At 40.1% G+C, this 22,792-nt stretch overlaps 1 protein-coding gene across 2 annotated transcripts; it reads right to left on the bottom strand.

Moving 5' to 3' along the window:
• Positions 1-868: 868 nt before the first annotated feature.
• LOC132849155 (uncharacterized) lies at positions 869-17,448 on the bottom strand. 2 transcript variants are annotated; one of them, XM_060875386.1, is made up of 7 exons: positions 17,185-17,448; positions 13,919-13,954; positions 13,535-13,643; positions 13,142-13,394; positions 6,777-7,027; positions 1,326-6,649; positions 869-1,231 (listed from the first exon to the last, which is right to left on the bottom strand). In XM_060875386.1, exons 3-7 carry the CDS (start codon positions 13,640-13,642, stop codon positions 973-975), a joined length of 6,195 nt encoding a protein of 2,064 aa, XP_060731369.1. In that variant the 5' UTR covers position 13,643; positions 13,919-13,954; positions 17,185-17,448; the 3' UTR covers positions 869-972. The 2 variants fall into 2 exon arrangements, with proteins under 2 accessions (XP_060731369.1, XP_060731370.1); XM_060875387.1 differs by having other exon boundaries at positions 13,554-13,643.
• Between the last annotated feature and the right edge of the window lie 5,344 nt (positions 17,449-22,792).

Raw genomic sequence — 22,792 nt, 5'->3', positions numbered from 1 at the left:
AACAGCACATATTTATATATTTAATTCATCTTATACCACTTTAACAATGATTACTTTTTTAGGAATAGTAGCAGATTTAACAACTGTAATTTGTCCAAACTACTTAAATTTCAATGGTGTAAATTTAATTTTAATCTTTAAATTGCTTAGCTCTGTTAATTACCATGATTAGCATGCTGACATTAAGCCAGATATTTACTCGTGCTCAGTGTTGTTAAAGTCTAGCTAAAGTCTAAAGTCTAGCACTTATAATGTGCTGCCTTCATTTCTGCAAACTTAAATAATAATTTTATGCTGAGTATTTAAAAGTATGACAAATAATTTTCCTCTGTCTCAAGGCCTGTGATATATGTTCACTGTTCTATTCACGCTTCACATTCTGACCCTGCCCTGCTTTTGTCTATATCATTTCATTCAGTCTTAACAACTAAGCATTACAGCTGATTTTTTGTGTGTGCCACTCCTATGAAACATACAAAACCTGCACTACTGTGGCTTAGAAATGAAATGTATGCAAATATCTGAGCTCCAAATATAGACTAGTAAATGAAACTGTGTGTAGTACACACCTGTGTGTGTCATGAATCATCATTTGTTTCCATTTGGGATAAAACATGAGTCAGATAAAAACATGTAAAAATGTGACATAACTCAGGTATGAAGACAATATTTTTCTAGTTTTAGCAACAGAGACACATTGGAGACAGCGTTCTTGGTGTAAAAAAAGGTGCAATTTATTTAAGAAATGCAGGATAAATCTTGGTGAAGGTGAAGAAAGGTGAAACTTAGCTTGGCACAGTGTGCTCTGTGTGGGGTACAGATCTCAGCAATGAGGAGCAGTGACAAGGCAAGACCCAGGAACATTTCCTCTCCCACAAGGGAGGGGGTAGTTACCTGCAGCCCGGAGGCTCCCTGTCCTAAGTCATGCAGAGGGGATACAGTATGCACCAATGGGAGATATACTGTACACTATTATTTCTCTAATAATATTGTTATGTTATAATCTCTTACCTCCTGACTGACTTTGCTCCTGAGTTCTATGGCTTTTTGTTGTACAACATCATTTGGGTCTTTAGTTGTTGCTTGGATGATAGCATGAAACAGACAGTTCTGATTTGTGGAGTTCACAATTTCCCGAGAGCCGTCAGGTCGTATAATATCAATGTGGCCACTGACAGGTGTGTCTTTACCCATGGCCCATTGAGTCAGTTTACTCCATATTCCTCTTTTTCTGTAAGGCACAAAAAACCATTATGCCTATAAGCACACCAAATAAGAAAATAGTTCTTCTGTAGTGTTTTCTGTTCAATAAAGATTGAGCTCACTCTGGAGAAGTTTGAGGTGTTTTTGTCAGCACAAGTTTGATAGTACCAGCTGCTGGGTCAGTTCCTGGGTAAGTCTCCTCACCGAGATGATTTCCTTTATTATCTACAACACTTAAGCAAATTCCTTTTCCCTCCAGCAAGTTACTTCTTGTAAGAACAAGAACTTCTAAAGCTGTTGCTGGCTTTTGTTCATCAGTTACAGTATTAGTGTAGCACATGAGCTCATTTATTTCTTCCTCAGACAAAGGCCTTTCCTTGCATTCAGTGGCAGATTTCATATCATAATTATGCTGCTGATTGACAAAGAAACTTTGGGTTTCATGCCTCCCCAGTAAATTACCAACTACTTTTCCAGTAACAGAGTTTAGTCGTTGAGTAAATGTTTTTGTAAACAAGGAGGTGGCAGACCCAGAAAAACTCTCCACCATTGTTTGGGAAAGAACTTCTGAAATTTTAACAATGAGATCATCTTTAAGCCTTTCGACATCTTCCAGGGTGTCCCTTCCATCATGGTCATATGTCTCAAATAAAGCTTCCTCATGCATGGACTTCAAAAATGCAGGAACAAAATTACAGTCAATGGTCTGTTTAGTAGGAATGGAGGAGTACATTTCATAAATGGTAGTGGACATGCTTGCAGCACTCAGAAGACTCTTGATGCAGGCATAAGGTCGGTGTGCAACATGCTCTGCTGATTTGTCCCATACGTGTGAGAGTATGTTAATCACATGATGTATCTGTTTACAGTTTACAATGAGATCATTCATGACAAGGTTTGTATTGTAAACCGTATGGTCCATCATTTCCTTCTTTAGGGATTTGCTAATCCTGTAAGAACCAGATTCTTTCTGCAAGGCAGCCTTTGGAATTCCTGAGCTGATGAAATCTGTGAGTGTTCGAACAAACTCTTTATTTTGGTGTAATATTGAACATACAGATTCCTTTAAAGTATTTTGAAATCCTTGTTGGAATGTCTTTTGTACTGTAGCATTGAAGCATGTGTTCAAAGCAGTGTTTACTCCTTGAATTGCCAATTCCTGGACAGCATATTTACTTGCATGCTTCAGATTCAGTTTAACCATGGTCTTTGTCATGTTCTTTACACTTACTGATGACACCATTGATTTGGCTAATTTACCTGTGGAAACAAACATGTTTTTACCTGATTTCAGGGCATTACATGCAACACTTTTTAGGGATTTGGTGCCATTGAGAATATTACTTGCAGCATTTTTCACAGAGGAGAATGATCTTTTGAGAACACTGAATCCCCCACAGGCCAAAGAGATTCCTATACTTATTGCTTTAGATATCGCCCATGATGCCCAATCAAATGTGCCATTTATCATACCCATGACTCCAGTGATCATATCAGACACACCTTCTGAGATCAAGCCAAGACCAAATGAGGACATGGAACCAGCTGACAGAGTGCACACCAGAACTCCTGCTACAACTTGAAGCACACCAAGAAAACAACAAATCAGAGCATCAAATGAGAATTTGGGCTTTTGTTTTACCTCAAATACAACTGCAAGGCCATAATTACGAAAGAGGCCAAGTTCAGTAGAAGACACAAAATCCTCCTCATTTAATAAACTATAAATATTCAAGTCCACAGTTTTGAAATCTTCTTTTTCCAATACAAGCAGATCACAGATTTTTTTGATATTTTGTTTCCATGAGTTAAATATGTTCATCCTTGCCTGCATTTGTATTTGTAAGTTACAGCTGCCACTGTGGTGTGGTTCAAAATCTCGAGTAACAGACAAAGAACAGAAGCTCAATGTTCTGGTTGTTTCAGACATGTAAACATGTAAGGTTTTCTCTGCCTCCTCGAGTAAGGAACGTGCCTCAGTTTTGTAGCCGTCTTTGGCCAAGTTAATGGTAATGTAGGCCTGATTATACAGTGCAACAGCTCTGTAGTAGTTGTCTGAGTCAGAGGCTTTTTTCCAGTAAGATTTCGCTCCATAGTCACATTTATTTTTGTTTTGATGGTGCAAGGCAGTTCTTCCTAAAGCCTGCTGTATGTGATCATAAACGTTTTCACTGTGACCTTGTAAAAGTTTGTTACTTGTGTCCTGCAAGTTCTGGATTAAGTCTTCTTTCAGGTGTGTACGGTCACTGTGTATGTTAATCTGGTCTGTATGAAGTATCAGCCATATACCCCATGATTCCTTCAAAGCATTCAGTGCTGGGTGATAATCCATCTTACCATGAAAAGATTCAAAGTAACAATGGACATCTTTAATTTTTACTTCAAAGAGGTCTATCTTCTCTATTGTACTATAATGCTTGTCAAAGTCACTAAGGAACTGACAAAAAGTAGAGAACAGCTCTTCCTTCATTTCAATTTCAGCTAGTTTCTCCTTCTCCATTTCTTTTATTCGATTAACTTCATATTCTTCTCTCAGTTCCCTCATGACTTCAATAGAATGGCCTCGGTAGGCCATGGCCAGACGATCATGGTTCAGTATTACCTGGACCATCCCTGGGGTGCCTTTTCGACCTGTTCGTCCGAACACTTGTTTCTCGACTCTTCGGTTATTGGGGAAGTAGGTGAGTAGCACAAAGAGACCACCGCAGCAGTTAACCTCTTCTGTGACCTTAATGTCTGTCCCACGTCCTCCAAGGTTGGTGGTAATAATGATCTGTCCCTTGTCGAACTCCTGGTTCTCAATGTTGTGGCACTCGCTCATTGTGTACATGGTAACTGAATATTTAGTTTCTGCTGCAATTTTGTCATTGAGCACATTTGCTGTGTTGACGTCCTCACACACGACTAACACCACCTGTCCTTGTTTAGAGACTTTTGAGACTGTGGCACAAATAGTTTGGATCCACTGGTCAGTACCTCCCCTCACTTGTACTGCAGGCAGCTCAGTAACCTTCTGACGTTGATGAGGTGGTATGACATAGCTGTCCGTTTTGTAATGTCTTGCCAGGAAACCCTTGTCTGCATCTCCACCTAGTGTTCCAGAAACACCAAATATCCCTTTCCCCATGAGATATCTTTTAAAGAAATTTGAATTTGACATGTAGTTTGTCACATTTGATAATGGAGATAAAGTTAGTTGATGCTTCATCTCCAGAAATTGTTGTAGTCCATCACCCCACCGTTTTCTTTTCTCCAGTATTCCACTAGCCTGAAAGTCCACTGGGATTATTGCATGGTACATGTGTTGATCGTCTTCTTCAACATCTAATCCCTGAGCTTTTAGAGATCTCTCAATCATGTACTCTCTGCCTTTGGTCATCTGAATGGCCTTCAGTGCATTCTCAACAAACAGTGGCAGCTGATTTTCCAAATATTTCTCTAAGAAAGAAGGGATTACAAGCGATTCTTTATCTTCTTCTGAACTACTTTGTTGAGAGTATTTGATTTTGGATTTCAACTGGCTAACAGTGGCTTCAATAAGCAAATTTTCAGACAGGATCTCACAAGCTTTTCCATTCTCAAGTAGCAGCATGTTGATGTTTTGGTCAGTTTTTAACTTTTGCTCTCCAAACTGAGTCATTTTTCTTGTTTCTGGCTGATAAATATAACAGGTAAATGCCACCTTGTCCTCCATCCCCATCTCAAGAACATTGAGCAGATCATATTGTTGTTCTACTCCTGTTTTAGCCATGATAGTCTTCCATGCCTCATTTTCAATGTCTCCTTGTTCCTTTTCTCCTTCTTCATTGAAAGAGACCTTCAAATTTTTAAAATCTTCCTCTGAGTAAAAGCCTAATTCAATGCCTGGCAACAGAATTTCCAGTGGTGAAAATTTATCATTTTTATCTGAACCAATCATTGCTATCAGGGCAGCTGTGTGAAAACTCTGGACTCTTGTTGTCCACATGGTCTCTCCATTTTCTTCTACCTCAATTGGGCGACATGCAGATATTATGGCCCAGATGCTTGCTAGGATTTGTTCCAAATGTTGGAGTCCACTGGACTCATGGGACAGAAATGTTATTTGCACTCCATTATCCAAGGTCATGTAGTCAACCTCATCCACAAGGACCATCTCAAACCTCCTGTCTCCTCGAGTTGTTTTCTTCTCAAACTCTTGTTTCAGTGTATCTGCTGCAAATGTTCCAACAGTACTATACACTACATCTTGTTTGTATGCTTCCTGAGTCAGTTCCTCTAGTTCTTCAGATGAGACATCATTCAGCACTGGAGGAACAGCAGATGACGTTATGTCAAACATCTTGTAAAGTTTGCTCCATTCCTCTAAATCACGACGGGCAAGTACCGGAGAGCTGGTCACAATGTCCACCTTCACACCACGCATGGCATGGATCACAGCAAGCATGGCTAATATACAAGATTTCCCTTCACCTGTCCCAATTTCAAGAAGACAACCTGTGTTGGTTTTTGATTTTGGAAGCAGGAAAGCCACCACAGATGCAATTTGAGTTAATCTGGGAAGATATCCTTCAATGACTTTTTCCTCTTCACCCTTTTGAATAGTGACAGCAGAGCACATTTTTACTGCGAGTGACATTTGCACAAGGACACTTTTGAGAACTTGTCTGTCTGGGTTGGTAAAATCCAGTTCTTTAACCATTTTCTTTACACTCTGAATGTCATTTTTATGGAGATCAGTTCTTTTGTATTTTGTAAGCTCTGTTTCCAGATATACCAGAACATCCTCTAGTATTGTCAAGACATTCTCAGGGTAGTTTGAGTTGCGCATTTCACTAATAATAGTATCAGCATTTTTGTGTTTCTCTGTGACTACATACCCTTTCAGCCATCTGAGGGGATCAGATTTATCTAAAGCTTTGAGGACATTCCCATACTCCAACTTGTAGGTCTGTGCAATGTGAAGTATTGCCTGCACTTGGTCTTTGTCATTCCTGACAACATAACGCATGAAATCTGTTATTTCTGCTAGTTTCCATGTGTTGTTGAATGCAATCTGACACAGAATTTCTTTACTCTGTGTAGACAGTTGCATATCAGTTTGAAGAACGTTCTGTAAAAGATTAAACGCGAGTGATGGATGATCGTCTTGCAACAGTTCGAGCACATCCAAGAGGAAATCCCGATCATGTTTATGTGTGTGCTCGTTTTCATCCTCCTCAAAAACTAACTGCAGTACTGTCTCAAGCACTGTCAGTCTATCATGTAGAGGCAAAGTCTCATAACTAACTGCAGTGTCGAAAGAAAACACGCAGCTACTGGTCAGGTCATGTTTCTTACAGTACTCCACCATTAACTCATTTTGCAGGGTTTTCATCCTGTCTTCTAATGTCTCCTCTGAGTCTTCCTCATCAGTCATTTGATATTCGCACAGGAGCTCTGAGAATTTCTTCTCTATTTCTGAAACCTGTATTAAAAAATAATAACATTATGTAACAGCCTTCACCTTCAATTTTAGACAATAATATTTAACTAAGAACAAGTACTGAGAATGGCATTTAAAATTTCTATTAATGATCATTTAAATCTGTTACCTCATCTATTTCAATTTCAGCCTCCAGAGGCTGTTGCATTATATAAGTTTGGTGATGGAGCTCATGGCCTCTCAGCCTCTCTTTCTGCTTCAGTGTCTCTCTGGCTCGTGAAAGCTTCTCAGCAGCAAGCTCACTTTCCCTTCTAATCTGTTCCTCAATTCTTTTTTCATGTTCAAGCTGGGCCTGTCTCCTCTTCTCCTCTTTTTCTCTTCGTTGCTCCTCTTCCTCTCGTGCATCATCTTCAATTTTCCCTGGTTGACAGGAAATATTCCACATTTCTGTCAGGACCACTTTGTCAAATGAGAATTTATTAGATAAAATGCATACAGTTAAAGTTTGGCGGTATGGTTCTGTTCTGGGCAAGAATCCACACGCCCGTCCGTGAGCATGCATGGACAGAGCGGTGAGAGCAGCAACTAGAAAATAGAATAGACCCCCCGTATATCAGAACCATTAATCATGCATAGTATTAGATATACTCGCTTACAAGTTTTTGGAAAATAATAAATGAATAAATATATAATTAAATAATTAGAGAGAGGGGTGTCAGCTTTGAAGCACCTGCCTTGTCCTCCGATCACCACCAGAGGGAACGTTCTCCCGAGTGTTGGTAGCTTCCGGACTACACTTCCCATAACCCTATCACCGGGACTGATTACAGCGCCACTTGGTTCCAATCATCCACTCCCAATAAAAGCGAACTTGAACTTGACTTCTGTGCAAAGTCTCGATTTGCCTCGGCTATCAATCTGAGCATTTCAAGTCTTGTGATTTACCGGTTGTTACTTTGTTTTGTATTTCTGCCTTACGATTCTCTGCCGCCTGCCCTGACCCTCTGCCTGTTGTATTGACCACAATTTCTGTCTTCTCTGCATTGCCGTTTTGGCCAACGTCGACCCTTGCCTATTGTACTGTGAGTATTCTAATAAAGCCTGCAAATGGATCCTCAGCCCTATGATGCTTCATTACAGAAGACTTTGCCACAAAGTGATCCAGCAGTGATTTCCAAGCTCTCGATGTAGCTTTCTACTCAAGCACAACAACTTGCAGGCCACTACAAACAATTGACTCATCTTACCTCGCTCACGAGTGAACTCATCACAGCACTACAAAGCTTGCGAGGTAGCCTGGCGCCATCCAGCCCAACGCTGTTTGCATCACCGCCTGCCCCTCCTACGCCGTCTTCTCGACCGCAAACCCACGGCTCGCCTTCCCAGACAAGTTCAACGGCGATCCGGCGAAATGCAGGGTCTTCCTGATGCAGTGTTCACTCTTTGTGACACAAAAACCCTCGCTCTACCCCACTGAAGCCAGTTGAATAGCCTTTGTCTGCACCCTTCTCACGGGAAAGGCTCTAGAGTGGGCAACCGCGGTATGATGAGAGGATGGTTCCGCATTCCCTTCTTTCCATCACTTCCTAACCCAGTTTCGCAGAGTATTCGAACATTCCGTGGGAGGAGAGAGCGCAGAGGAGCGCCTATTAAGTGTCTCCCAGGGAAACCACACTGCCGTGGATTATGCCCTTGAGTTTTGCACCCTCGTGGCACAAGCAGGCTGGGAGGAGAGACCTCTCAAGCTTCTCTACCGCAAGGTATTGAGCCGCAAGCTGCAGGCCGAACTCGACTGTCGTGACGAGGGGAGAGAATTCGTGGAACTGTCGATCCAAATAGACAACATGCTAAAGACCCAGCGATCGCCCACACGCATCCCACCATTCGAGAATACCGAACCCATGCAACTCGGATACACACACCTCACGCCCGAGGAGAGAGCGTGATGCATCCGTCAAGCAACTCTGCCTATACTGTGGAAAACCCGGACACCTGCTGCCAACATGTCCCACCAGGCCATGCAATAAACGAAACATCCTGGTGAGTCTGAACATTTTCACCTCCCGATCTCAGAACTGTGCCCAATTTGATGTGCGTTTAAAGGTACAGGGAAGGGAAATTGATCTGGTAGCTCTTGTTGACTCCGGTTCTGCGGGAAATTTCATTTCGGGGAGTTGGTCAGATTGAATGCCATTCCACTAACTGAGTGTATCTCTCCCTTGGCAGTGGAGGTGATAGACGGTCGACCACTTGGAGAGGGACGAATACAATTCATTACCAAGGAGATTGAATTACAAGTGGGCTCCTATCATAGTGACAACCAGAATCCGAAGCAATGAATAAGTACATAGAGGAGGATTTAAAGAAGGGGCTTATTCGGCATTCTGTGTCACCAGCCTTGTCAGTGTTCTTCTTTGTGAAGAAAAAGGACGGAGGGCTCCGACCTTGCATCGACTATCGGGCTTTGAATTAGATCACCGCAAAGTTTCGGTATCCTCTTCCCCTCGTACCATCGGCCCTAGAACAGCTCCGTAATGCCAGATACTTTTCCAAGCTGGACCTGCACAATGCCTATAACCTCATCCGCATCAGAGAGGGAGATGAATGGAAAACTGCCATAGAAAACGGAATGGAAAACGCAATGGAAAATATGCCACTATGAATATTTGGTCATGCCGTTCGGCCTTTCTAACAGTCCATGTATAACATAACAGCATAACAGTCGACAATGTTTTCTGGGATATGCTGGATCGCTGGGTGATCGTGTATATTGACAACATCCTTATCCATTCCGAAACGTTAGCGGAACACATCCAGCAGTGCTGAAACGCTTGATCCAACATCAGTTTTATGCTAAAGCAAAGAAGTGTGAATTCCATAAGACCTCCACATCCTTCCTGGGCTACGTCATCTCCGCCGGAGGGGTCCAAGTACAAGCAGTGCTAAAGTGGCCACGACCTCAAACCGTCAAGGAACTACAGTGTTTCCTTGGGTTCGCTAATTTCTATCGCTGCTTCATCCGTGGATTTAGTACCATAGCGACACCACATAGCGACACCAAGGCAAATACAGCCTTTCGCCTGTTGAAGGAGCGTTTCACCATGGCTCCCATTCTCCATCACCCTGACTCAACTCGACCGTTCATTGTCGAAGTGGACACCTCCAACGCAGGAATCGGAGCGGTTCTGTGACAGCGTCAGGGTCCGGCTGACAAGATGTTCCCGTGAGCTTACGTGTCCCAAAAACATCAGCTACCGAACGCAACTATGACGTAGGGGACCGCAAATTGCTAGCCATGAATGCAGCATTCGAGGAGTGGCGGCACTGGCTGGAGGGCACCCAGCATCCTTTCACGGTTCTCACGGATCATAAAAATCTAGAATATCTACACTCAGCCAAGCGAATGAACACCCGCCAAGCGTGATGGGCTATGTTCTTCAGACGCTCCACTTTACAGTCACCTACAGACCAGGGTCCAAGAACATTAAAGCCAACGCACTCTCTCGCCTAGACAATGAGCTCGACCAGAACCCTCCTGCTGAGTCCATCATCCCCGAGGCTCAAATGGTCGCTCCCATTCAATGGGACATCAAGACTGAGATCTCTCAAATCAATGCGATGTCTCCGCCTCCTGCCAACTGTCCTCCCGCCAAGACCTACGTGCCGGATAACTTATGCTCAGCTCTCCTCGGACTACTGCATGCCTCTCCAAGCTCCGGTCATCCCAGCATTTCGGCCACTACCCGACTCGCTCAGAATACGTTCTGGTGGTCCTCTCTATCCGAAGATGTAGGAAACTTTGTGAAAAACTGTACAGTGTGTAACACATCTAAAGCCTCACATCAACTCCCTGCAGGATTACTGCAGCCCTTACGTGTCCCACTGCGACCCTGGTCCCACATCAACTTCTTCACTGATCTACCCAAGTCCAGCAACTGCACCATAATCCTCACCGTCGTAGATCGATTCTCAATGGCATGCCGCCTGATGCCTCAACCCAAACTGCCCACAGCGTTCGAAACAGCGGAAACCCTCTGTAATTACGTGTTCCGCTTCCATGGCCTACCTGAAGACATCATCTCCGAAAGAGGACCACAGTTCACATCCCGAGTCTGGTCTGCCTTCTTCAAACAGTTAAACATCAACATTAGTCTCACCTCCGGATATCACTCACAAGCCAACGGCCAAACTGAGCGCATGAATCAAGAACTTACCTGTTTTCTCCACTGGTACTGTCAAAACAACCAGGCCGACTGGAGCAGGTACCTCATGTGGGCGGAATATGCACAGAACTCACTCACCAAATCAACCACCGGTATCACACCCTTCCAGTGTATACTTGGGTATCAACCGCCTCTATTCCCATGGTCTGGTGAGCCCTCAGATCTGCCAGCAGTGGATGATTGGTTCCGTAGGAGCGAAGAAACCGGGAACGAGGCACATCACCAGCTGAAAATAGCCGTCAGGCTACAGAAACTCCAGGCCGACAAATGCCGCAGAACGCACCCAGATTATCAACCTGATCAGTGGGTTTGGCTCTCCACCCATGACATCCGTCTCCGCCTACCCTGCAGAAAGCTTAGTCCTAGGTACGTGGGCCTGTTCAAGATCATTAAACAAATAAACCCTGTGTCATACCGCTTGGCATTACCCTCTACTTACCGTATCTCTCCTACTTTCCATGTCACGCTACTAAAACCCGCTGGTGGTCCTAAAGGGAAATGAAAGGAGGCTGCCGATCCATCGGTGCCACCACCCCTGCTGGTCGGCAGTGAGGAGGCTTATCAGGTTCACAACGTACTGGACTCCAGACGCCGGGGTGGGCGAGGGGCATCCTGGACCCGTCACTCACCGCGAGTTCCACCGAGAGCACCCGGGCAAACCGGCCCCTCGACCTCGTGGAAGACCCCGGCATCGCACGCATCCTCGCTTCGGGAGCCGCTCGCAGGGGGCTCTGTCATGGTTGAAGCACCTGCCTCATCCTCCGATTGTCACTAGAGGGAACGTTCTCCCGAGTATTAGTAGCTTCCCGCCACCTGGTTCCAATCATCCACTCCCTATAAAAGCAAACTTGAACTTGACTTCTGTGCGAAGTCTCGATTTGCCTCGGCTATCATTCTGAGCGTTTCCCGTCTTGTGATTTACTAGTTGTTACTTTGTTTTGTATTTCTGCCATACGATTCTCTGCCGCCTGCCCTGACCCTCTGCCTGTTGTATTAACCATGATTTCTGTCTTCTCTGCAGTTTTCCAACGTCAACCCTTGCCTGTTGTACGGCAAGTATTCTAATAAAGCCTGCAAATAGATCCTCAGCCCTATGACTCTTCATTACAGGGGGAGAGAGAGAAAAATATGTGGAGATTTATGACGTAAACTGGTACAACGAACACATGTTCCGGCATGGTGGAGTCGGGGTTGGAGGCTCAGTGAATGGGAACTATGTATGTCCCCTAATGGACAAAAATGTCCTAAAGCAGGGGTGTCCAAACTTTTTTGCAAAGAGAGCCAGATTTGGTGATGTGTGGGGGCCGACTCTTCAAACATCTTCAATTCTCCATACCACTGTGTTACGAGCCAGGCAAACATTGGCAAACGCTTGCTTCTTCTCAGGACAAATGTTCAGTTTTGGCTTTGACCTTATAGCTCGCCTTTGTGGCATTTTCATTTGACTCACGAGCTCTTGTAAAAAACCGCTGCTGTGCCGTTAAAACAGCTTCTAGATAACGTTCGCTCACAGTTAGCTTGTCGTAGTTAGCATGTTTCATCTGGTAGTGCCTCTTGATATTGAATTCCTTGTAAACAGCCACAGCCGCTTGGCAAATTAGGCAGACACAGTTGTTTCGTATTTCGGTGAAAAAATATGCCAATTTCCACTTGTCTTGAAGCGACGGCCCTCTCTGTCAACTTTCCTTTTCTTCGTTACAGTCGCCATTTTAGAAATGGGCTATAAAGGGTCATCCAGCGATGATCAGCTCGTTTGGATCAGCTGCCATCTTCTGGTAAAGTATATAAAACAGTGCTGACGGGCCACACATTATTAATTTTATGCCAGAGGCTGCGGGCTAATGGAAATTTCAACACGGGCCGCAATTGGCCCCCGTGCCGGACTTTGGACATGTCTGTCCTAAAGTGTCCAGAAGGGTTAATCAAGTTGAGAACTCAACACCAGCTTCATCAACAAGAAAGCCCAGCAGCGTCTTTACTCCTTACGAAGGCTGAGAAAAGCCCAACTCCCTTCCCTGCTGAATGTCACAATCCCTTTGGACAGAGACCTGTACTATGCATACCAGGAAGACAGCTAAAATATTAATTAATAAATAAATGAAAATAATCTTTTCTGTGTTTTAAATATGCTATTTTAAATAAGACAAAATTAGCCTGAAAGCAACTGGAAAAGCTCTGATATTAATAATGAAACAGAGCGACAATGCCAAGATGAAAACATATGTGACAAAACTAGGGTGCAGCGTGGTATCTTCAGAGATCATGCTTTAAAACAATTTACAGAAATTCTTCTAAAAAAAAACTGACATACCATAATTTGGGCATGTTGATCTCTTCTTCTCATAATGTCTATTGCAGTCCAGATGTATTTGCTCATGGTCTCCACTCTCTTGAATTGTGAAATATGGATCATCTTTTGGATCAAACATGAACCACAAATGTGGATTTTTGTAGCAGTCTGTCTCTGAGCACTTGCCATATTTCACATTGATGTAGATTGTTCTGATAAAGGTGATGGGTACAAATAATTTTTGAACTTTTTTTTCATAGCCTCCAACTGTGAACTAAACAGACAGGAACAGATAGGAGATGTTAAATATTCACATGCATGAAAAATAATAGAAACAAAAATCTTGAATGTTTTCACACAAAATGTGTGCAATTTTATAATAACTTAAGGAAACATATTGACTGTGTGCATTACTGTAATATATATGTCAGACTTAGGCCATGGCTCCTTAGACTCGATGCAGACGGTCCATTTGTACTGAGTTTTATTGTGAATAGTTACGTCTCCTCCCAGGAACCCCATTCTGAAATGAAAGTATTGACAGCAATAAATAAGAAATAAAACAACGACACCATGCAGCTGCTTTGTGCACAGGGGAATTATCATGCTGGAACAGTGTTTGGGCCTCTTACTATAAGTGAAGGAAAATTGTAATGCTTCTGCACACAAAGACATTCTTTACTATACAATAATTGTGAACATCCAACGTTGTGATAACAGTTTTGGAACAAATTACATAAGTGTGTGAGTGTCCACAACCTTTTGACCATACAGTGTATGTACTATTTATATACTGACCTTGTTTCCTTTCTCCTACTCCTTGTGAATCTTCATCTGCCAGTAAGCAGGAAAAAAAGATTTTTTTTTATGAGCAGGACTTTTACTCTAGAAGCCAAAGGGTTAAACTGACCATTAGTAAAGGATTAATGGGCAGTGGGCATATTTAATCCATCATAAAAACAATATTTTAAAATGATCACTTCAATGTGACTCAAAATAAATATCAGCCAATTGTACTGTTTAATCTTTGTAGTGTAAATTTTAAATATCATGAGTGTTATATGTGCTTTCATGGTAAATTCTGTGTGTCAGACTAGAGAGAGAGAACAGGAGGAAATGTTCCTGCCATAAACATTTCTACAACAATCTATTCCCTACCATAAACATCCCTGCCATAAATATGAGTGTGGGTGCATGTGCATGATAAGATCTGACTTTACTGAGGTGACAGAGAGGTCACATAAATATAAATGCACACACACACACGCACTGTACCAATACACACACATACCAGGCTACACAAGCACACACCTAGGGTATAAAATGGAGAGCTGAATCACCAATCTTTGCCTCTTCAATGTGTAGACTTGGGACTCTGCACTGTATGGAAGACGCCTTTTGCTGCAGCAAAATAAATACCATCTTTACTTCTCTGCTTTTACCACCAACTCTGTTTCTGACTGTGTTTTTTAAATATAGATCAAAAGTGCTGCCACATCTTATAATAATTCCTATCCAAGGTCAACATGTCTGTCAACACAATTGCCCCAGTGGGCAACATTTAATCCATTATAAACTGTACATTTCAAATTGTTAGTTGATCAAACTGAATCAGTTCACTTTATATTGGGATTCTCCATGCTAACAATAAAGACCAACTAATTTAACTGGGGAATTTTTTAAGAATTTCCCTTTCAAAATCATTACATTGATTACATCATTAAATGAATATAATTCAGCCAGTGGGCAACATTTAGTCTATTATAAAATTTACTTTGTTAATTAAACTAACTTCTCTATTCTTAAAATAAAGATCCATAAATCATTTTATTATGGATTAAATTAGTTGAACTGTATATTATGCCCTGCCCTGTATATATGTACATGTTTAATTGTATCTACATTTTAATTTTTCTCTGTAGTTCTGTACTTCTACCCATTTTACTATTTTTCCTTAAACTTCTACTTTACTAAAACACATCCCACCTCATATCATCCTGTGTATGTTTATGTACTGTATGTGACAAATACAATTTTAATTATAATTTTATAATGGATTACAGACATTGTACATTTGACTAGACTAGGCCATTATGAATGGATCTGACTTGATCAACTATCATATTGAAATGTTAATTTTATAATGGATCAAATTCAGCTTCTGGTTGAGTTAAATGGACAGAAATATTGAATTTGAATGAAAATTAGAGAGTAGAATTATTTGATATTTATTTTTGAATATACAGTAGGTCATTGTGAAGGGAAAGTTTTATTAACTAACATTTCGAATTTAATATAGGATTAAAATGTACCTCCATGTGCAGTTATACTGCCAGATATGGTGATTTAATTATGAGGAATTATTAAAACATTCCCGAGTAAAATTGGCTGATCTTTATTGTGAGCATAGAGTAGATCATTACAAAGTGATCTGAGAGAGTTTTATCTACTAACATTTTTAAATTTCCATTTTATACTTTATTAAAATGTGCTTCCTGGCACAATTATACAGCCAGTTATACAGCCAGGATTATTAAAAGATTGCACAGTAAAACTGGTTGAGACTTGCTTGACAAATATTTAAAAAAGACTCGACTTGACTTTGACTTGACATTCATGACTACAGACTTGTGACTTGAGTTAAAAGACTCGAAATAACTTTTTTTTTTTTTTAACTGTTGTTGGACGCACGCAAGAGCATAATCTATCCACGTGATGCAGCAGGCAAGCAGAGCAGTGGCGGAGCCAGAGGGGTATCCCTGACATCTGATTGGCCACACCAGGTGCCACCCCAAATTTTTATTTGATAGCATTGGAAGTTTGATGCTGTTTCACATCTCATTTCACCTATCAAAAGAAGTCTTCGTTTGACGTTTGGTCGCGGCGCCGCTCAACATTTCAAATCCATCAATTAATGACAAGAAAGAGTTGAGAGGTAGAGAAGTATACTAAAACACACTAAAACTAAAACATCAAATTTCGGTACACTTGGGATGTCTGGTTTTGTGTTTGTATAGACCATAACGCATAAAAGGGCATTAATGGGAACATTAAAGAACGTTATTTTCTCTCTACATGAGGTCCTGCTGAAAGGATGTGAAATGAGCATTGTAGATTTTTATATATGTATATATTTTACTTTTACCATTTTTAATATCTAATGCTTTTAAAACATTAAGCCTTTAGTCTTATTCTAAATTCTGTGGACTGTTTTGTAAATTCTGTACACTTTATTTTTCTGTGCTGTAGGAGCTGTTCCGTTTTCAGTGCTATTACTGTAAGTATCTAAAAGCCCCTGAAATCTATGTGCGGTTCCTTTAACCGTTAGCTCAGAAAGAGCAGCTGGATGAACCACAGTCCAGAAATGAAGATGGAAAGGTGGATAAATAGAGTTTTGAAAGTACAGTACATGTGTTTCTAGATACAACATGCGTTGGCCATGTGAGGATCCTGAGACATCTAGAGATGTTCCAGCTCCAGTTGGACTCTGAGTCATGAAGTATTCAGACATTCTAAGATCAGACACCAACTCCATGTGGTCTTTAAGAACAATCTCTTCATCAATACAATATTTATCAGACTGTATATTTATAATCACACCCTCCAGTGTCACCCATATGAGGATGAGCTTTCACTTTGAGTCTGGTTCCTCTCAAGGTTTCTTCCTTTACCATCTAAGGGAGTTTTTCCTCCCCACAGTCACCTGAGTCACCTCACACGCTCATTGGGGATAAATACAAACACATTTAAATATATCTAATATCAATCCTGAATTTTGTATTGTATTAATCTTTATATTATTCTTTATATTAACCTTTTGTTCTATGTTTATGTTCTGTTAAGCTGCTTTGAGACAATGCCAGTTGTTAAACGTGCTATACAAATAAACTTGAATTGACTTTAGATTAAATCTGCTCACTAAATGAATGTTTCTTTATTAAACATTGTGTGAACTACTACTTACTGGTCCTCAGTCTGTACAACATGCATTGTGTGAGATACATGAGGAAGAATCATAACGTTTTACTATTGCTTTTTATTATAAACAAAGCTCTTTTACTTACAGAATTCACTGCAGCATCACGTCTGTCTCCCACAGAGAGGGCGATTATTAAAGCGACTTTAACCTCTCAAGCTGTCTTGAAGCTGTCTCTTTAAGCTGTCAAGGTTGACTGAGGACACTTTTTTATCACTCCAACACTCTTGCAACCTTTTGAATGCTCATAGTTTACGCATGCTCAATGCGGTTTTGAGTGCAAGCAGAGCCCAATTGCAGCAGGAGATAAAGTTTCTCTACTCTATCAGTGAATGTGACCACTTTTAACCACTCATCTGATTTATCTAAAATAAACTGTAAGTCTGCAGGCATTTTTATTAAGTAAAACCCACCACACCCCAGCTTCCTTTTCCTCCATTTCCTCTTTATAAAACACAGCCATATTTGGAGAAACAGTGCTGTGTTTTTTCAGATACAGAAACATTACAAGTCTCAGAGTAGATGACTAGAGATTCATCCTAGCATGAATTTTGGTGCATTTTTGTGTGTATTTTTTAAGCAAAAGCTGTAATTAACACAACAATACAATTTTAGTATACTAATGTTACCCCTGCAGTATTCTAATCTTACTATTACACTATACTGTACTAATGTTACCTCTACACTATACTAATGTCACCCCTACAGTATACTAATCTTACTATTACACTATACTAATGTCACCCCTACAGTATACTAATGTTACCCCTACAGTATACTAATGTTACCCCTGCAGTATACTAATGTTACCCGTACACTATACTAATGTTACCTCTACACTATACTAATGTCACCCCTACAGTATACTAATGTTACCCCTACAGTATAGTAGTTACCCCTACACTATACAAATGTCACCCCTACAGTATACTAATGTTGCCACCTAAAGTATACTAATGTTACTACTACACTATACTAATGTTACCCCTACACTATACTAATGTCACCCCTACAGTATACTAATGTTACCCCTACACTATTCTAATGTCACCCCATAGTATACTAATGTTACCTCTACACTATACTAATGTCACCCCTACAGTATACTAATGTTACCCCTACAGTATACTAATGTTACCCCTACACTATTCTAATGTCACCCCTACAGTATACTAATGTTTCTTCCTACACTATACTAATGTTACCCCTACACTGTATTAATGTTACATCTACAGTATACTAATGTCACCCCTACACTATACTAATGTTACCCCTACAAAATACTAATGTTACCCCTACACTGTATTAATGTTACATCTACAGTATACTGTTACCCCTACACTATACTAATGTTACCCCTATAGTATACTAATGTTACCCCCTAAAGTGTTCTAATGTTACCCCTACAGTATACTAATGTTGCCCCTACAGTGTACTAATGTTACCCCTACAGTAATGTCCAGTAACTTCCCCCAGGGATCTGGACTGCTGAGTCACTGGATATCTTCAAGCGACTGTTGAAGACCTACTTATTCATGAAACACTTCAACTACCACTTCCTTGGCTGTTTGTTGCATACATGTTTATGAAATACAAAAAAAAATAAACCTTTGAACAGTGATTTAGACTCATGGTATCTTAAGTATGTAACCTAGTGAGCCAGAGTTAATGTATACAATGATAGAGACTTAAGCACTTCTGTATGTTGCTCTGGATAAGAGAGTCTGTCACATGCTGTAAATGTAAATGTAAATGTTATATCTCTTTCCCACATGTTCCCTTATAAATTGTTGTGGGTCTCATCTTGGGAGCTTCAACACTTTGAACACAGCCTTGTTCTTGATGCTTGCTATATGACACTATAGCAAAACTTATAATACACATATTTTTTTTTTTACACAGGCTAAAATGAATGCCTCACCAAGCATTTTTTTAATATTCAAACCCTAACTGATATATTTTCAGAACTTTGATCCTGACTTGCTTTAATTGCTGCTCGGTCTTCATGATAGTGTATGTTTATGTATGTTCTCTAACATGTATTTGCTCACAGTTGACACACCTAGATGACTGGGTCAGGGCATCTCCAAAATGTCAGGTGTTGTGAGGTGTTCCAGTGTGCAGTGATAAGTACCTACCAAAGTGATTCAGTGAGTCATGAACATCTAAATCTCACTGACACTTAAAGGATCTGCTGCTAATGCCTTGGTGCCTGATACCATAGCACAACTTGACAGAGGTCATGTCTCATAGTCAGAGCTGTTTTGGAGACACAAGCAGAAACTACACATTTTTTAGCCAAGCAGGTTTAATTATTCTTATTTTATTTATTTAAATTTAGGTTATTTAGTTTAGTTTCTCAAATTTGGTCCCCTGGTGCTCCACATGCAGGATCTGGTGCTTTCATTGCCACAGCACATGTTCAAGTCCAGGGCAGGCAAGAGTTAACTCTTAATGCCAGTCCCAGGAGGGAGATATGCATCAGGAAGGGCATTTGTAAACATGTGCAACATCAAATATGTGGACTGGATGATCTTCTCTGGTGACCTGAACAGGAAGCAGCTGAAAGAACAACACTGTATGTACAGATTTACAGAGCTCTATTTTATTACTTATTATTACTATTGGTTTAAGTTCTTTTAGCTCTTCAAAACAGTCTGTACTGTACAGTACAAATGGGAAATAAATCTCTTGAGTCTCTTAAATATGCGTGTAGTGTGTAACTACACCTACTGTGCATCATATTTCCACTCCACCTTAAGAAAAAAAAAAATTATTATTCTTGCCTAACCTGTCCTATCTGCTTCACACACCGGCATCGGCTATGAACAGGCACCACGTGAGTTTTATGAACTGTACAGTAAATTATTAAACACATATTTTATAACCTCCACATTATATTACACAAAAGGGTTCTGTTAAAGTCTAGCTAAAGTCTAAAGTCTAGTTCTTCTACTTATAATCTGCTGCCTATATTTCTGCAAACTTAAATAATAATTTTATGCTGAGTATTTAAAAGTATGACAGATAATTTTCCTCTGTCTCATAGCCTATGATATATGTTCACTGTTCTATTCATGCTTGTAGTGCTACAACAACTTAACAACTAAGCACTACAGCTGATTTTTTGTGTGTGTTTGCCACACCTGCACTATGCAAGATGCACAACTGTGGCTTAGAAACAAAAATGTAAGCAAATATCATTAATATACTGTAAGGGTAACATTAGTATACTGTAGGGGTAACATTAATATACTGTAAGGGTAACATTAGTATACTGTAGAGGTAACATTAATATGCTTTATGGGTAACATTAGTATACTGTAGGGGTAACATTTCATTCAGTCTTAGCAACTAAGCACTACAGCTCATTTTTTGTGTGTTTGCCACATCTGCACTATGCAAGATGCACAACTGTGGCTTAGAAACAAAATGTAAGCAAATCTCATTAATATACTGTAAGGGTAACATTAGTATACTGTAGGGGTAACATTGGTATACTGTAAGGGTAACATTAGTATACTGTAAGGGTAACATTAGTATATTATAGAGGTAACATTAGTATACTGTAGGGGTAGCATTAGTATAGTGTAGGGGGTAACATTAATATACTGTAGGGGTAACATTAATATACTGTACTATAAGGGTAACATTAGTATAGTGTAGGGGTAACATTAGTATACTGCAAGGGTAACATTAATGTACTGTATGTTTAACATTAACATACTGTAAGGGTAACATTAGTATACTATAGGGGTAATATTAGTATACTGTAGGGGTAGCATTAGTATAGTGTAGGGGGTAACATTAATATACTGTATGGGCAACATTAGTATACTGTATGGATAACATTAGTACACTGCAGGGGTAACATTAGTATACTGTAAGGGTAACATTAGTATAGTGTAGGGGGTAACATTAGTATACTGTAGGGGTAACATTAATATACTGTACTATAAGGGTAACATGAGTATAGTGTAGGGGTAACATTAGTATACTGTAAGGGTAACATTAATGTACTGTATGTTTAACATTAGCATACTGTAGGGGTAACATTAGTATACTGTAGCGGTAACATTAATACGCTATAGGGGTAACATTAGTATACTGTATGCGTAACATTAGTATACTGTAGGGGTAACATTAATATACTGTACTATAAGGGTAACATTAGTATAGTGTAGGGCTAACATTAGTATACTGTAAGGGTAACATTAGTATACTGTAGGGGCAACATTAATATACTGTATGGATAACATTAGTATAGTGTATAGTATTAGTATAGATCAATTGCTAAAATCAAGAAGATGCTTTCTATGAAGGACCTTCAAACTATAATTCATGCTTTTATAACTTCGAGATTGGATTACTGCAACTCTCTTTATTTTGGCTTGCCTAAATCATCTCTCGACCGATTACAACTGGTACAAAATGCGGCAGCGAGATTACTGACTGGCACCAGAAAATGTGAGCACATTACCCCAGTAGTTGCCTCATTACACTTTCTCCCGGTTAAGTTCTGTATTGATTTTAAGATTTTACTTTATGTTTTTAAAGCTTTACATGGTGCTCCCCAGTATATTTGTGACCTCCTCACTCCGTACCCTACCCCTAGATCTCTTCGGTCTTCTAATCAATTCCTTCTCTCTGGGCTTTTGCTACAGCAGCTCCAAGGTTGTGGAACAATCTCCCTCTTCATTTAAAATCTGCTACCACTGTCTCATTGTTTAAATCTGCTTTAAAAACCTACTTTTATTCTGTAAGTTTTAACTCTGTTTGAAAGTGCAGAATTTTATGTGTTTTCTTTTGGTTTGTTTTGGATTGTGTTTTTACTTTTGCACTGTTCTTGTTTGTTTTTACTTGATGTACAGCACTTTGGCTGCAACGGCTGTTGTTTTTAAATGTGCTTTATAAATTAATAAACTAAACTAAACTAAACTAAACTAGGGGTAACATTAGTATACTGTAGGGGGTAACATTAGTATACTGTAGGGGGTACATTAGTATACTGTAAGGGTAACATTAGTATACTGTAGGGGGTAACATTAGTATACTGTAGGGGTAACATTAGTATACTGTAGGGGTAACATTAATATATTGTATGTGTATCATTGATATACTGTAAGGGTAACATTAATATACTGTAGGGGTAATATTAGTATACTGTAGGGGTAACTTTAGTATACTGTAGGGGGTAACATTAGTATACTGTAAGGGTAACATTAATATACTGTAGGGGTAACATTAGTATACTGTAGGAGGTAACATTAGTATAGTGTAGGGGTAAGATTAATATACTGTAGGGGTAACTTTAGTATAGTGTAGGGGTAACATTAGTATACTGTAGGGGTATGGTTAGTATAATGTAGGGGTAACGTTAGTATACTGTAAGGGGTAACATTAGTATACTAAAGGAGTATATCTCTTTTCTTAATCCTTCTCTTTTTAACTTCTTAACTTACTTTCAGTTTATGATTAGATGTCCTTCTTGCTGTTTGAGAGTTTACTGACAATTAAGTACCTTACCTTGTGTTTCTTTCTTCTTCTTGTCCCACCTTTGGTCTTTCTCATCCCTTCCTTGATAGTTTGAACAGCCTGCTATACTAAACTGTCCAGTGAAGGATGGCAAGGATCTAAATCTCCGGCGTCATCGGGCATCAAGGCAGGATACACCCTGGACGGAGTGCCAACCCATC

Source organism: Tachysurus vachellii, chromosome 7, assembly GCF_030014155.1.
Source record: "Tachysurus vachellii isolate PV-2020 chromosome 7, HZAU_Pvac_v1, whole genome shotgun sequence".
Lineage (NCBI taxonomy): Eukaryota > Metazoa > Chordata > Actinopteri > Siluriformes > Bagridae > Tachysurus > Tachysurus vachellii.
This window is presented reverse-complemented; position numbering and strand designations above follow the sequence as displayed.

Bases quoted from the DNA above. Each gene is read 5' to 3' on its own strand.
- LOC132849155 (XM_060875386.1), bottom strand. From the start codon at position 13,642: ATGGGGTTCCTGGGAGGAGACGTAACTATTCACAATAAAACTCAGTAC. The intron at 7,028-13,141 runs GTATGTCAGTTT...CCTGTCAACCAG, and splicing joins ATCAACATGCCCAAATTATG to GGAAAATTGAAGATGATGCA. The intron at 6,650-6,776 runs GTAACAGATTTA...TTTTTAATACAG, and splicing joins CTGAAATTGAAATAGATGAG to GTTTCAGAAATAGAGAAGAA.